Here is a 13,431-nt window from a genome sequence, read left to right as displayed (position 1 = left end):
CCTCCCTCCACCCTCCCCCCCACTCTCCTCCCCCCCCCCACCCAGGTTCGGTCCTGCGCTGCTGGCCTCCTCTGCGGGCTGGGGTCTGGACGGCGAGGGGGCGTTGTCGCTGACGCTGCTAGCGGGGCGCGTGAGCCGCTACTTCCCAAACAACATACCGCCGCTGGTGGACCTAAGCGGTGAGGGGGGTTGAATATACCAGCCCAAATCAAACCAAACCAAGCTAAAACGAGCGGGGGGGGGGGTCATGCATGATTTAAAATAGGCGAGATGATGTCGATAGGTAGTTGCAGATCAATGGGTGGGAGGTAGGATGGGAAGCGAGGTGGCGGGAGGGAGATGGGAGGGGGGCTCTGGTCTCTGCCAGAGCGCCACAGGGCAAAGCCTGCACGCATGTGCCGTAGGACATAGGTGAACACGTGTTTGTGACCCGTTCCTACCGCCCCTTCTCCCCCTCCTTCCACCTCTCCCCCGCTCCCACCTTCCCACCTGCCCCCCCCCCATCTGTCGCCTCGGCTCTGGTCTCTGCCACACCGCCACAGGGCGAAGCCTGCATGCATGTGAACATTTTTAGGTCATAGGTGAACATTAAGTTTGGGACCCGCCCCAAACGCCCCTTCTACCCCTCGTCCCAACCTTCCCTCTCCCCCTCTCCCCCTCTCCCCCTCTCCCCCCGCCCCACCTTTCCCCCTCCCTCCCTCCCTCCACCAATGCCCCCCCACCGGCACCTCCTCTCCACCCCCCACCCACCTCCTCTCCTCCCCCCCCTCGCCCCGATGCTACTGTACCTGCCTACGCCTTCACTTCTTTATTAATCATGAATGTAACCCCACCCTCCCCCCCCCAGGCAAGAAGCACCTGCACACAGCTGTGGTGCGGCTGCCCTTCGTGAGCCCACCACTGCTGGGGCAGGTGGTGCAGGAGGCGCTGAGGGGAGGGCTGGCGCTGGGAGGGGCGGAGCAGGTGAGGGGAAGAGGGGAGGGAGGAGGGAGGGGGGGAGGGAGGAGGGAGGGAGGGGTGGATGGGGTGGGAGTGGAAGGGGGAGAGGGTGTTACAGGGGGGTTACTACATGCCAGGTATTACAGTTGCTCTTTCGCGTCAGTCCCAACATTGTCCGAAAGCCCTCCAAGCCACGAAAGTGGCATACAAGCGCACTGGGGGAGGGGGGGGAGGTGAATTTGAAACCCGCGTGCCCAACACCCCCCACCCAACCCCCAATCACCCCCCACCCACCCACACACACACACACCCCACCTATACCTCACCTGCTCCCGTCCCGCCCCGTCTCCTCTCGCGCCCTCTGTAGGCCCGCAACCGCATCCTGCCAGCCAACCTGATCATCTCCTCCCACCTACACCGCGAGGCGCTGGCGGTGCTGGCGGCGGCCAGGCAGCGCGCCTCCGCCGCCGACACCGGCGCCGCCGCCGCCGCCGCCAGTGGCGGCGACGACGACGCTGCTGCTGCTACTGCCGGTGGTGCTGCTGCTGCCGGTGCTGCTACTGCTGCTGCTACTGCCGCGGAGTCGCCGACTGCGGAGGAGGTGGTTTGGTTTCTGCTGATGAACGACCCGCCGCAACTGCCGCTGCCGCTACAGCCGCCGCCAGCGCTGCCGCCGCTACCGCTGGCGGCGGCGCCGCCAGCACTACCTCCGCCGCCGGCCCCGGCACCGGTGCCGGCATATCTGGGTGGGGCTTTGGGGCTGCTGCTCGCAAAGCGGGGCCCGCCGCCGCCGGCGGCGCCAGCCGCTGCTACTGCCGCTACTGCCGCCGCCGCTGCCGCTGCGGCCTCGGTGGCTGCCAAGGTGGCGGCGTCGGCGGCGCCGCCGCCGCCCGCCGCCGGCCCGCCGCCAGTGGTTTTGGATCTCGACGTGGCTGGGCTGCCCGTGGCGGGCACGAGCGCAGCGCTGCTGCCGGGTGAGTGAGGGGGAAGGAGTGAGACGAGTGAGGCAGAAGAGTGACAAGAGAGGCATTGCAGCCATGGGCATTGCAGCCATGGGAAGGGGGTGGGGGGGTGGGGGGGGGGCGAGCTTCCTATTGGAAAGCAGGGCTGCCCGTCAGGTCGGGTTAGACTGGACACCTAACCTTGGTCTCGGCAGCTCCGGTAGTGGTGACACACACGCACACATGCCCGTACATTACCCATACACGAGCGTGTCCCTCCCCCGCCCCCGCACCGATGACGCGCCTGCTGTACCTCGTGCCTGGCTACAACTTCGCTTCTCCTTAATCACCATAATCATGAATTTAAACCCTCCCCCACACCACACGAAACAAACATGCCCCCAATGCTCACGCAACCCCCCCCCCCACGCGTCTGCTATGCTATTGTTCCTGGCTACGCCTTCACTTCTTAAGTAATCAACAATGTAACCCCCCACCCCACGCAGGCGCCGCCGCTCCGCCTCTGCGGGTGGACCGGGCTGGATGGCGGCGGCTGGAGGCGGCGGCGGCGCGCGGGCGCAGCTATGCGGAGCGCGTGCTGGGGCTGCAGAAGGGAGGAGCGGGCGGAGGGGGAGGAGGGGGAGGACGGGTGAGTGGAAGGCTGGGCTTGGGGCTGGGCTGTTTTCCATTTCCGCATGTTGCAATTGGATCTGGCAGGGGTTCCCACCAGCCTCACCTAACGCCCGGACCTTCTCCGCAAGCCTGCCGGCCACCCCTCCACCCCTGTTCGCGTAAATGGCTATCCTTTTTACATTGGTTCAATTTAGTTTGGTTAAGTTTACTTTGGGCTGCAACCCCCATCCGGCCCTCTTTCATCCCCCCTAGTTTAACTTGGTTTGGTTTATTTTGGGCTGGTATTTACAACCCCCTCCCTTCCTTCCCCCTGCCCCCTGCAGTACCAGCGGCACGGCGCCCACAACCCAGCGGCCCAGGCCAACGCCGGGGCAGTAGGCGGCAGTGCCGAGTACATGAGCTACGGAGGGGGAGGAGGAGGGGGAGGAGGAGGAGGTGGTGGTGGTTATGGGGGTCGTGGAGGTGGCGGTTATGACGGTTACGGTGGCGGCGGCGGCGGTGGCGGCGGCGGCGGTGGGCGCGGCTTCGCCGGCCGAGGCGGGAGAGGCGGCGGCAGAGGCGGCCGCGGCGGGGCACCGTACGGTGTGGGTGGGGGTGGGGGTGGGGGTGGGTATGGGGGTCGGCGTGGGGGAGGAGGGGGAGGAGGAGGAGGCGGGAGGCATGGGTCCGGCCAGCACCACCCCAACCCCCACCAGCCTCAGGCGCCTCAGGCGCCCGCCCACTACTACGGCCAAGCGCCCTCGGGCTACTACCAACAGTACCAGCAGCAACAGCGGCGGCCGTAGCAACGGCGGCTGTAGCAGCGGCGGCGGCAATAGCAGCGGCGGCAGTAGCAGCGGCGGCAATAGCATCGGCGGCAGTAGCAGCAGCGGCAGTAGCAGCAGCGGCAGTAGCAGTGGCAACTGTAGCAGGAGCGGGCCAGAGGCAGCAACGGGGCACGCGGTGGTGAGGCGACAAGTAGGCGCGGCGGCTGTGCCGTGGGGGAGGATCTTTGTTTGTGGCCGTTGGGTGTGGGTGGCGGTGTGTGCTTCAGAGGCGGTGTTACGGGTGCGAGAGCGACGCATCAAGCAAAGGGGCACGATGCGGCAAATGACTAATTGGGAGAGTTGTAACAGCTGACTTGTCTCAGTGAGAGGGCTGGTGCGGCTGAGGAGGCATGGCTCAGGACTGTCGGGCGTTGGGGTGTTGGGGTGTGTGTGTAGCTGGTGTACAGCTGCAGGCGACTGACTGGCGGGGGTTTGGGGGCTGCCGTGCTGGCCCACAGCGGGTGGGGGCGAGGTGGCCAGGTGGGGGCGAGGCCGCGAGGCGGGGGACTACCGGGCCAGGGTGGTGGGGCTACCGGGCTGGCTTAATCAGCCTGACAGTGAGGCGAGTGTATTGTGAACCATCATGTTGGATTGATGGCGGATGTTGACGACATGCATGACTGACACACTCAGACGCACAGGCGCACAGCTGCAGCCTTGCAGGCGGCGAAGCAAGATTTAGCCCATCGCCCCTCCCCCATTCCCCAGCACCGCCTTCTGATTCCAGTAGCACTCGCCAATTACAGCAGCAGCAACCGCCGAGCAGTTGTCCTGCTTGTCCTGCTTCTCGCGCCCTTTGCCCGCATGGATGGCCTGGCCTACATCACACTACACCACGTCAGGCCCACGTCAAACCCACTCCGGCGGTGACCAACTGTAGGTACCAGCAGCCTCTACAAGCCCAATACACAATGCGTACCGACACATGCCGACACGTGCCGACGCGCAGTACACACGTGCGTGCCGACGCGCAGCAGCCGCCCAGCACAGGCCAGCAGTGCTGGCGTCGTCGTCCGCGGCACATGGATGTCACCACTGTGTAGCACAGTGGCGCCATCGGGCTGCAACGACCTCACCTGCAACGACCTAGCCTGCAACCACCTCCAGTCAGCCTGTTCATCCATCACAAGTACCGCCCGCGCCCCCGGCCACCCTCTCCCGACACACCGCGCCCCCCCGCCCCGCCGCCTCCACCGCCACCAACCCTGCCACCCGCCCTCCCACCACCCCTGCCTCCACCCCTCCCACCACCTCTGCCTCCACCCCTGCCCTGCCGCGGCCCCGCCCACTGCTGCCGCTGCTGCGGAGCCGCCTCCTCCTTCTGACTCTGTGCCAGGTCTACCGACGGCGGCAGTGGCCCCAGCAACCTCCCCCCGGGCCCCAGCAACACATCCGGCCGCCCACCCACACACAGCCGCACTGTCAGCAGCAGACCACGCGACGCCACCCCGCCTGCCGCCGCCGCCGCCACGCCGCCGCCGCCATGACCCATGCCGGCATCACCGGCGCCGTCACTGCCCTCCTCTTTGCCCGCCTCCTCCTCGTCACCCTCTTCCTCTCCACCTCTGCCGTCACCGCCGTCGTCAACCTCTCCACTGCCGCCCTCCTCCGCGACCTCCCAGGGCCCAAACGTCTCCCAGGACGGAAAAGCAGCCAGGTCGGTTTCCGACGCCGGCACCACTGCTGCAGCCTCCCCCGCTGCTACAGCCTCTCCCGCCGCTGCTGCTGCTGCTGCTACAGCCTCCCCCTCCACGCCTCCGCCTCCGCCTCCGCCGCCTCGTGCTAGCCACCCACGCGCCATGACCAGCGCCGCCGCCGCCGCCGCCAGGTCGTCTCGGCCGCGCGGCGCCGCCAGCTCCGCCGCCCCGTCCCGCAGCACCGCCGCCGCCAGCGCCTCCGCCAACGCCGCAGCTGACACACCGGGCCGCGCCACCAGCCGCTGCAGCGGCGGCGGCGGCGCCAGCAGCGGCGGCAGCGGCAGCGGCGGCAGTGACGGAGCTGATGGCCGCGCTTGCTGTGGTGGTGGTGGTGGTGGTGGTGGTGGTGGTGGTGGTGGTGGTGGTGGTGGTGGTGGTGGTGGTGGTGGTGCTGAGGAGGGCAGAGAGGATGCGGTTGGCGTGGTGGAGGGGGGCGGCGGTGGCGGGGAGGGGGGCGGCAGGGGCGGGGAGGGGGGCGGCAGAGGCACGCGGTGCGAGTAGATGCGCCACACCCGCCCACTGCTGCCGCCGCCGGGGCCCGCGTTACTGAGCGATTTGGAGGGAGACGACGACTGTTGCTGCTGCTGCTGCTGCTTCTGCTTCTGCTGCTGTTGTTGTTGTGCTGGCGGCGATGGTGGTGGTGGTGGTGACGGCGGCGGGCGCAGGTAGGGCTGTTTGGGCAGCAGCAGCTGCAGCGCGATGTCAGACCCAGCCCACAGCGCCTCCGCCGCTGCCTCCTCCTCCTCCCGTGACAGGCGTTGTGGAGACTGCTGTGACGGAGGCGGCGGCTGCCGCTTCGCCTGCCGGCCCTGCCGCTGCGGCACCACCTGCTTCTGCTGCCGCGGCTGTCCCTGACGCGCCTCCAGCTCCTCCTCCTCCGCCGCCTCTCCCACGCCTTCCTCTCCTGCAGCCGCCGCGTCTGCGGCCTCCGCGGCCTCCGCGACCCCGGCTGCTGCCGCCGCCCTGGCTGCTGCCTGCAACTGCTGCGCCTGCAGCTGCGCTCGGGCCGTGGCGACCGCCTTGATTGCGGCGTGTAGGTCGTGGCGGCTGGGCGCCTCCGTCAGCACCACCTCGTGGCGGGTCAGAGCCTGACACGCATGGGGTGGGAGGGGAGCGGGTGCGGCGGGTTTGGGGATGGGTTGGGCAAGGTGGGAGTAGGGTTGTGTGGAGGTTAGGTGGTGCAGGCTTTGGGTGGATGGCTATGTGCACTATACCCTGCACCAGCTTGCCTGCCATCCAGTAGCCACCACCCAGCTCAGAGGCCACTTGGGCACTCTTTGCCCACCCACCCACACCCCGCCTCAGCAGACGTGTGCGCCGCCCAGCCCGCCACACCGCTCCAGCCGCCCCAGCCGCACCTTTTTCAGCAGGCCAGCCATCGCCCGCACCGGACTGCCCGACCCCGCCGCTCCCCCAGCCCCCGCCGCCGCTGCGTCCAGCCGCACGCGGTAGTCGTACCGCTGACGTGGCGGCAGAGGCAGGGGGAGAGGCAGGGGGGGAGGCAGGGGGGGAGGCAGGGGGAGAGGCAGGGGGAGAGGCGGCGGCAAGGGGAGCGGCGGCGCGTGTGCTTCGGGTACCACTGCTGGGGTGGCAGGCTCAGCAGCAGCTGCGGCGAGCGGCCGCGGCGCCTGTGTGGCTGCGGCTGCGGCTGTGGCCGCGGCTGTGGCTGCGGCTGCTGACGTCGGCACAGCCGGTGCGGATGCTGACGTGGCAGCGCCTGCCGCCACCGCGGTAGCGGCGCCGGGAGGCGCGGCGGCCGGTGCGGCTGCGGGGCCGGACTGGCGGCTGGCGGCTGTGCTGGAGGCTGCCGGCATGTCGGCCGCGGGGGCGGGCGGCCGCGCGGCGGCGGCCTGGGACCCCGCCGGCCTTTCGGCAGCAGAAGCGCCAGCGGCTGTAGCGGCTGCAGCGGCTGTAGCGGCTGTAGCAGCTATAGCGGCTGTAGCGGCTGTAGCAGCCGCGGGGGCTGTGGGAACCACCAGGAACCGGTACTGCGGCGTTGCCGCCCCTGCCGCCCGCTCCGCCTCTAGGTGACCACGGAAGTCATGTAGGAAGCGGCCCTGCTGCCCGCCCGTCCCTGCTGCCGATGCTGCCGCTGCAGCCGCCTTGCCCTCCGCAGTAGCAGCAGCAGCAGCACCCGCCTTCCCAGCACCACCGCTCGCCCCCACGCCTGTGCCAAGCCAGGGATCCTCGGCGAGCCAGCGCCGCCCTTGCGCCACATCCAGGGCTGGGTGCAAGCCCACCGCCCCTTCCAACCCCTCCAGCATCCCCTCCGCCGATCCTGGATCCACGCCATCCAGGATCTCGCGCAGCGCCGCCACTGGATCCACGACCCAGTGCACCTTGCCCAGGATCCGGCCTTTCCCATTCCTGGATTCTGGATCCACCACCACCGCCTCGCTGGCTGTGGCGCCGCGGGTGCGGATGGCCTCGGCCATGGCCTCCCGGATCAGGCGCTGCAGCCGGGGGGAGGAGGAGGAGGAAGAGGGGGAGGAAGAGGAGGAGGAGGGGGAGGCGGAGAAGGAGAAGGAGCTGAATCCAGTTGTGTTGGTGCCAGTGGCTGTGCGGGAGCCGCTGCCGCCTGCGGCGGTGCCACCGCTGGCGGCAGCGTCGGAGCGGCTGTTGCTTTTGGCACCAGGGATGCGGCTTCCGTTCCTGGTCGCGCTTCCACCGCTTCCACCGCTGCCGTCGCCGCCGCCGCCGCTGCTGCTGCTGCCCCTGGTAGCGCTGCCGCTGGCTGCGGTGCCGCCACTGCTGCCACCGGTGCTGCCGCCACTGCTGCCACCGGTGCTGCTACCGGTGCCGCCGCGGATGGGGGGGTTGCGAGCACTGCCCCCGCCTGCCGCACCCGGTCCCCTGCTGGCGCCCACACCCGCACCCGCACCACTGCTAAATCCACCGCTCCTGCTGCTGCTCCTGCTGCTGGTGCCAGCGGTGTCACTCCTGCTAGTGCCACTCTCCGGGGTTCTGTCCGCCGCGCCTCCACCGCTCCTGCTGCTCATGTTGGTGCTCATGTTGGTGCTACTGCCACTGCTACTGCCGGCTGCACCCGGGCTCCTCTTGAAGCCACCCTCTGCCCCGCTGCCTGTTGCCCCAGACCCTGCCGCTGCCGAGCTAGGACCCCTGCCGCCGCTACTGCGCCCACCGGACTTGCTACCGCCACTGCCACTGCTACTGCCACCACCAGTTATGTCGCCTGGTTGACCAGGATTTGCGGCTGTAGCTGAAAGTGGCGACGCCAGGTGAGGTCGGCCCGGCAGCGCCCAACCGCCTTGCAGAACGTTTGGCTGGTTGAAACGGCGCCGCTGCTGCGCCTCCCGCAGCGGCCGCGGGCATGCGCCCACTCCTGTACTGCTAGGTACGAAGTTCGGAGGGGGGCTCGCACCGAAGGATATTGGGGAGGCCGTGGAAGCGGCTGCTGCTGTGGCGCGTGGCAGCACGTCAGTGTGTTGCTGCCCAGGTCGACACAGGCCCCGCCGACCGAGGCTGCTGCGCGAGCATCTGGTGCTGGCAGGCAGCCAGAGCTCAAAATTTATCCCGAGCATGCTATTAGCACTGTCGGTTGAGCATTTGCACGGTGTCGGTCGCCGAGCGCCCTGCCGAGCGCCGAATCGGCCGCGCTGTGCAAGCGAGTCTGCCTTTGCACATTATACTACTGCATCTTATAATATAAGAATGTAGGTATGTGGCCAATGATAGTCAAATGCCGGGCGGCTGGAGCTGAAAGCAAGTTTTGTTTGGTGTGTGCGGAGTTCCTTCTAGGCTTGTTATAAATGTTAGCAGCAGATTGAATGCGCATGTAGCATCACTGCATGGTAAAATGAGTCAGGCTTGGGCAAGATAGCGGTCTGGTTCTAATTCTGGAACTTTGGCTGTCGGCGGGGCCCTAGGAGGCGCGGCGCTCCTGAATTATGCTGCGGGTACTGCTATTTAAATCATGCACTAAGCTGCGGAGGCAGGAGTCAGCCGGCCAGTCAAACTTCGCCAAACACCAGACGCGAAAACTCCTAGAAACGCAAGGCGCATGGTCCTTCAAGCATGATACAGACCATGAATGAGTATCAGATGCCACATGTCGAGGCACGGCGTCGTTCTCCAGCACGCCACGGTCCCCGGCACCGGCTTTCGGGTAGCTGCACTCGGAATGCCCGATCGTACCTCGCAGCTCCCAAGACGCGAGTTGCTACATGGTTTATGGGTATTTACATCCCCCCGCAACGACCCAAATTCAAGAAAACAAGCTTTGACCAATCCCCTGTAACATCTGCGTCGCGCTTGGCGCGGCCGGCATGACCGTTCCACACCGATGGAGCAACATAGCGCAGCCAAGTGGCTTCCTTAGCTTCAGTTCCATGGCAATTGAGCATAGTGGCCTGCCTAGGTCCGGCCGCGTGCGAGCGTTGGTCCGGCGGGCCGGTGTGATGATTGCCCCCGCTGTAATGATTCTACTGTGGCTCTCGGCTTCGGCGCTTCCGAGCGCTGCCGCGTCGCATGACCAGTACTACACAATCTTTCGCGAGGATAAGGTGCGGCGCGCTCAGGGGCCGTGACGGACTGACGGTGTTGATTGCGTTTGGGCGCTGCAGTGTTACAGCTGATTTCCGCCGCACGCTTCCCCTGGGCCCCGGTGCCCAAGCATGGCTTGCGAGGCGGGATGAGGTCGTGCTAGTGATCAATCTGCCTCAGCTGAATTCGGTGCAAGGCATCTTGCACCAAGCCCTCCCAAGTGCCGAGCTGCCGACCTCCCGAGGCACACCCTGTAATGCCCTCCCTCGCTCGCTGCCCTCCCCGCCTCCCTTGCTTGCCCCCCCTCCAAACACGGGCACACGTCGCTCCTCCTCCTCAGGAGTACGGCGCCGCTGCCGCCTCCTGCTCGGAGCTGGGCGGCCGGCTGGCGGGCCCCGTGTCCGCCCAGTCCGATCCCTGGGAGGTGGCGGTGCTGCTGGCTCTGTGCGGTAAGTGCGTGTGTGGCTTTAATTGTGTGCCTTTACATGCACAGCGGGTGGGCGGGGACGGAGGCCGAGCGGGCGGGACGAGTGGGCAACAAGCACGAAGGAAGGGATATGGCAAGGATGAGGCGGAGATGCTTTATCTCGGTATCTTGGTATCTCGGCATGACGAACTGCTGGCCTCGCTCTCACAGCTGATGAACGTGCTGCGCGCTCACCGTGCGTAAGCCCAGTCCTTGCACCGCATGTATCCCGCCCGCGGCACCCACCCACTTACACATGCAGGTGACCGCACCGACGGCTGCTGGCTGGCCGAGGCCTCCGACCAGACCCCCAGCAGCAACACCCCCAGCAGCAACACCAGCAGCGGCTCCAGTGGCGCCCTACAGCGGCCGCAGCCCCTGCACTCCCCCGACGGCCGGATCTGGGAGTGGTGCCCCTACGTCACCGTCTGCGGCCGCGGCCGCGGCAGCGGCGGCGGCGGCGGCGGCACAGGGGGTGCTGGATCCGATGCTGATGACAAGACTGACGACAACGACGGCTGCAGTGACTTGCAGGCCGAGGACGGCAACACCCTGGAGGCCATCCCTTGCAATGGCGGCGCCGCCCAACTGGTGGTGCGCTACACGCTGTGTGTCGAGTGCCGCGCCTTCGTGTGTGCCTCACCACCCGGCGGCGGGCCACTGCCCTGCGGCCCCACCCAGCACTGCCACCACTTCGCTCCGCCGCCGCCAGGCCCCACGTCACCTCCGCTGCCGGCTCCCACCACCCCAGTGCCGTCGCCGTCGCCGTCGCCAGACTATCCAGAGATTCCTTTGGCGCCGCCACCCGCCCCGCCACATGACGCGCCGCCACCAGTAGCCGCTCCCTCGCCGCCAGACCCACCGGCAGGCTACCCGGTCATTCCCTCAGCCCCACCTCCCAGCATCTACCCAACGATCCCTAGCACACCAGCCCCTCCTGCCCCCGCACTGTACCCGCCGTCGCCTGAGCCGCCGTGGCCCGCGCCGCCCAGCCCCGCGCCGCCATCGCCGTACCCACCATCGCCTGCGCCGCCGTCGCCCGAGCCACCAAGCCCCGCCCCGCCATCGCCGAACCCACCGTCGCCTGCGCCGCCATCGCCCGCGCCGCCCAGCCCCGCGCCGCCGTCGCCTGCGCCGCCGTCGCCCGCGCCGCCCAGCCCCGAGCCACCATCGCCGTACCCACCATCGCCTGCGCCGCCGTCGCCCGCGCCGCCGAGCCCCGCCCCGCCATCGCCGTACCCACCATCGCCTGCGCCTCCGTCACCGGAGCCACCCAGCCCCGCACCGCCATCGCCTGCGCCGCCGTCGCCCGCACCGCCCAGCCCCGCGCCGCCATCGCCGTACCCACCGTCGCCTGCGCCACCGTCGCCCGCACCGCCCAGCCCCGAGCCACCATCGCCGAACCCACCGTCGCCTGCGCCGCCGTCGCCCGCGCCGCCGAGCCCCGCCCCGCCATCGCCTTACCCACCATCGCCTGCGCCTCCGTCACCGGAGCCACCCAGCCCCGCAACGCCATCGCCTGCGCCGCCGTCGCCCGCACCGCCCAGCCCCGCGCCGCCATCGCCGTACCCACCATCGCCTGCGCCGCCGTACCCTGCGCCGCCGAGCCCCGCACCGCCATCGCCGTACCCACCATCGCCTGCGCCTCCGTCACCGGAGCCACCCAGCCCCGCCCCGCCGTCGCCTGCGCTTCCGTCGCCGGAGCCACCAAGCCCCGCGCCGCCGTCGCCGTACCCACCATCGCCTGCGCCGCCGTCACCGGAGCCACCCAGCCCCGCACCGCCATCGCCGTACCCACCATCGCCTGCGCCTCCGTCACCGGAGCCACCCAGCCCCGCACCGCCGTCGCCTGCGCCGCCGTCACCCGCACCGCCCAGCCCCGCGCCGCCATCGCCGTACCCACCATCGCCTGCGCCGCCGTACCCTGCGCCGCCATCGCCCGCACCGCCATCACCGTACCCACCATCGCCTGCGCCGCCGTCACCGGAGCCACCAAGCCCCGCGCCGCCGTACCCTGCGCCGCCGTCGCCCGCGCCGCCCAGCCCCGAGCCACCATCGCCGTACCCACCATCGCCTGCGCCGCCGTCGCCTGCGCCGCCGAGCCCCGCCCCGCCATCACCGTACCCACCATCGCCTGCGCCTCCGTCACCGGAGCCACCAAGCCCCGCACCGCCATCGCCTGCGCCGCCGTCGCCGGAGCCACCAAGCCCCGAGCCGCCGTCGCCGTACCCACCATCGCCTGCGCCGCCGTCACCGGAGCCACCCAGCCCCGCACCGCCGTCGCCTGCGCCGCCGTCGCCCACACCGCCCAGCCCCGCGCCGCCATCGCCGTACCCACCATCGCCTGCGCCGCCGTACCCTGCGCCGCCATCGCCCGCACCGCCATCACCGTACCCACCATCGCCTGCGCCGCCGTCACCGGAGCCACCAAGCCCCGCGCCGCCGTACCCTGCGCCGCCGTCGCCCGCGCCGCCCAGCCCCGAGCCACCATCGCCGTACCCACCATCGCCTGCGCCGCCGTCGCCCGCGCCGCCGAGCCCCGCCCCGCCATCACCGTACCCACCATCGCCTGCGCCTCCGTCACCAGAGCCACCCAGCCCCGCACCGCCATCGCCTGCGCCGCCGTCGCCCGCACCGCCCAGCCCCGCGCCGCCATCACCGTACCCACCATCGCCTGCGCCTCCGTCGCCCGCACCGCCCAGCCCCGCGCCGCCATCGCCGTACCCACCGTCGCCTGCGCCACCGTCGCCCGCACCGCCCAGCCCCGAGCCACCATCGCCGTACCCACCGTCGCCTGCGCCGCCGTCGCCCGCGCCGCCCAGCCCCGCCCCGCCGTCGCCTGCGCCGCCGTCGCCCGCGCCGCCCAGCCCCGAGCCACCATCGCCGTACCCACCATCGCCTTCGCCGCCGTCGCCCGCGCCGCCGAGCCCCGCCCCGCCATCGCCTTACCCACCATCGCCTGCGCCGCCGTCGCCCGCGCCACCCAGCCCCGCACCGCCATCACCGTACCCACCATCGCCTGCGCCGCCGTCGCCCGCGCCACCGAGCCCCGCACCGCCATCGCCGTACCCACCATCGCCTGCGCCTCCGTCACCGGAGCCACCCAGCCCCGCCCCGCCGTCGCCTGCGCCTCCGTCGCCGGAGCCACCAAGCCCCGCGCCGCCGTCGCCGTACCCACCATCGCCTGCGCCGCCGTCACCGGAGCCACCCAGCCCCGCATCGCCATCGCCGTACCCACCATCGCCTGCGCCTCCGTCACCGGAGCCACCAAGCCCCGCGCCGCTGCACCCTGCGCCGCCGTCACCCGCGCTGCCCAGCCCCGCGCCGCCATCGCCGTACCCACCATCGCCTGCGCCTCCGTCACCGGAGCCACCAAGCCCCGCACCGCCGTCGCCTGCGCCGCCGTACCCTGCGCCGCCCAGCCCCGCGCCGCCATCGCCGTACCC

General features: G+C 69.9%; 4 protein-coding genes across 4 annotated transcripts in view; 2 read left to right on the top strand and 2 right to left on the bottom strand.

Moving 5' to 3' along the window:
• The window catches only part of CHLRE_08g373916v5 (uncharacterized protein), a 15,596-nt gene extending 11,595 nt beyond the window's left edge, over positions 1 to 4,001 (top strand). Inside the window, exons 12-16 of the mRNA XM_043065130.1 lie at positions 46 to 179; positions 848 to 963; positions 1,307 to 1,913; positions 2,387 to 2,529; positions 2,837 to 4,001. Of these exons, the coding sequence (XP_042922131.1) occupies positions 46 to 179; positions 848 to 963; positions 1,307 to 1,913; positions 2,387 to 2,529; positions 2,837 to 3,298 (1,462 nt within the window). The 3' untranslated portion in view covers positions 3,299 to 4,001. The remainder of the gene's footprint in view (positions 1 to 45; positions 180 to 847; positions 964 to 1,306; positions 1,914 to 2,386; positions 2,530 to 2,836) is intronic.
• A 46-nt stretch (positions 4,002 to 4,047) lies between these two features.
• Positions 4,048 to 9,035, bottom strand: CHLRE_08g373878v5 (uncharacterized protein). The gene is made up of 3 exons (XM_043065129.1): positions 6,375 to 9,035; positions 4,772 to 6,104; positions 4,048 to 4,431 (listed from the first exon to the last, which is right to left on the bottom strand). The coding sequence occupies exons 1-3, from the start codon at positions 8,556 to 8,558 to the stop codon at positions 4,427 to 4,429; spliced, it is 3,522 nt and encodes a 1,173-aa protein (XP_042922130.1). The 5' UTR covers positions 8,559 to 9,035; the 3' UTR covers positions 4,048 to 4,426.
• Positions 9,036 to 9,245: 210 nt separating this feature from the next.
• On the top strand, positions 9,246 to 10,841 carry CHLRE_08g373840v5 (uncharacterized protein). The gene is made up of 4 exons (XM_043065128.1): positions 9,246 to 9,539; positions 9,860 to 9,968; positions 10,248 to 10,579; positions 10,821 to 10,841. The coding sequence occupies exons 1-4, from the start codon at positions 9,366 to 9,368 to the stop codon at positions 10,821 to 10,823; spliced, it is 618 nt and encodes a 205-aa protein (XP_042922129.1). The 5' UTR covers positions 9,246 to 9,365; the 3' UTR covers positions 10,824 to 10,841.
• A 12-nt stretch (positions 10,842 to 10,853) lies between these two features.
• On the bottom strand, positions 10,854 to 13,431 carry CHLRE_08g373802v5 (uncharacterized protein). Its single transcript, XM_043065127.1, has 3 exons — positions 12,935 to 13,431; positions 11,454 to 12,824; positions 10,854 to 11,399 (listed from the first exon to the last, which is right to left on the bottom strand). Exons 1-3 carry the CDS (start codon positions 13,419 to 13,421, stop codon positions 10,891 to 10,893), a joined length of 2,367 nt encoding a protein of 788 aa, XP_042922128.1. The 5' UTR covers positions 13,422 to 13,431; the 3' UTR covers positions 10,854 to 10,890.

The sequence above is a fragment of the Chlamydomonas reinhardtii genome, chromosome 8 (assembly GCF_000002595.2).
Source record: "Chlamydomonas reinhardtii strain CC-503 cw92 mt+ chromosome 8, whole genome shotgun sequence".
NCBI classification, from domain to species: domain Eukaryota; kingdom Viridiplantae; phylum Chlorophyta; class Chlorophyceae; order Chlamydomonadales; family Chlamydomonadaceae; genus Chlamydomonas; species Chlamydomonas reinhardtii.
This window is presented reverse-complemented; position numbering and strand designations above follow the sequence as displayed.

What these genes read in the sequence shown, in the direction of transcription:
- CHLRE_08g373878v5 (XM_043065129.1), bottom strand. Translation starts at nt 8,558, where the DNA reads ATGCTCGGGATAAATTTTGAGCTCTGGCTGCCTGCCAGCACCAGATGC. An exon ending in TGGCTGGCCTGCTGAAAAAG is followed by an intron (nt 6,105 to 6,374) that starts GTGCGGCTGGGG and finishes CATGCGTGTCAG; the next exon opens with GCTCTGACCCGCCACGAGGT.
- CHLRE_08g373840v5 (XM_043065128.1), top strand. Translation starts at nt 9,366, where the DNA reads ATGGCAATTGAGCATAGTGGCCTGCCTAGGTCCGGCCGCGTGCGAGCG. An exon ending in CAATCTTTCGCGAGGATAAG is followed by an intron (nt 9,540 to 9,859) that starts GTGCGGCGCGCT and finishes CCTCCTCCTCAG; the next exon opens with GAGTACGGCGCCGCTGCCGC. An exon ending in GGTGCTGCTGGCTCTGTGCG is followed by an intron (nt 9,969 to 10,247) that starts GTAAGTGCGTGT and finishes TTACACATGCAG; the next exon opens with GTGACCGCACCGACGGCTGC.
- CHLRE_08g373802v5 (XM_043065127.1), bottom strand. Translation starts at nt 13,421, where the DNA reads ATGGCGGCGCGGGGCTGGGCGGCGCAGGGTACGGCGGCGCAGGCGACG. An exon ending in GGCGGCGCAGGCGATGGTGG is followed by an intron (nt 12,825 to 12,934) that starts GTAAGGCGATGG and finishes ACGGCGGCGCAG; the next exon opens with GCGACGGCGGGGCGGGGCTG. An exon ending in TGACGGAGGCGCAGGCGATG is followed by an intron (nt 11,400 to 11,453) that starts GTGGGTAAGGCG and finishes ACGGCGGCGCAG; the next exon opens with GCGACGGTGGGTTCGGCGAT.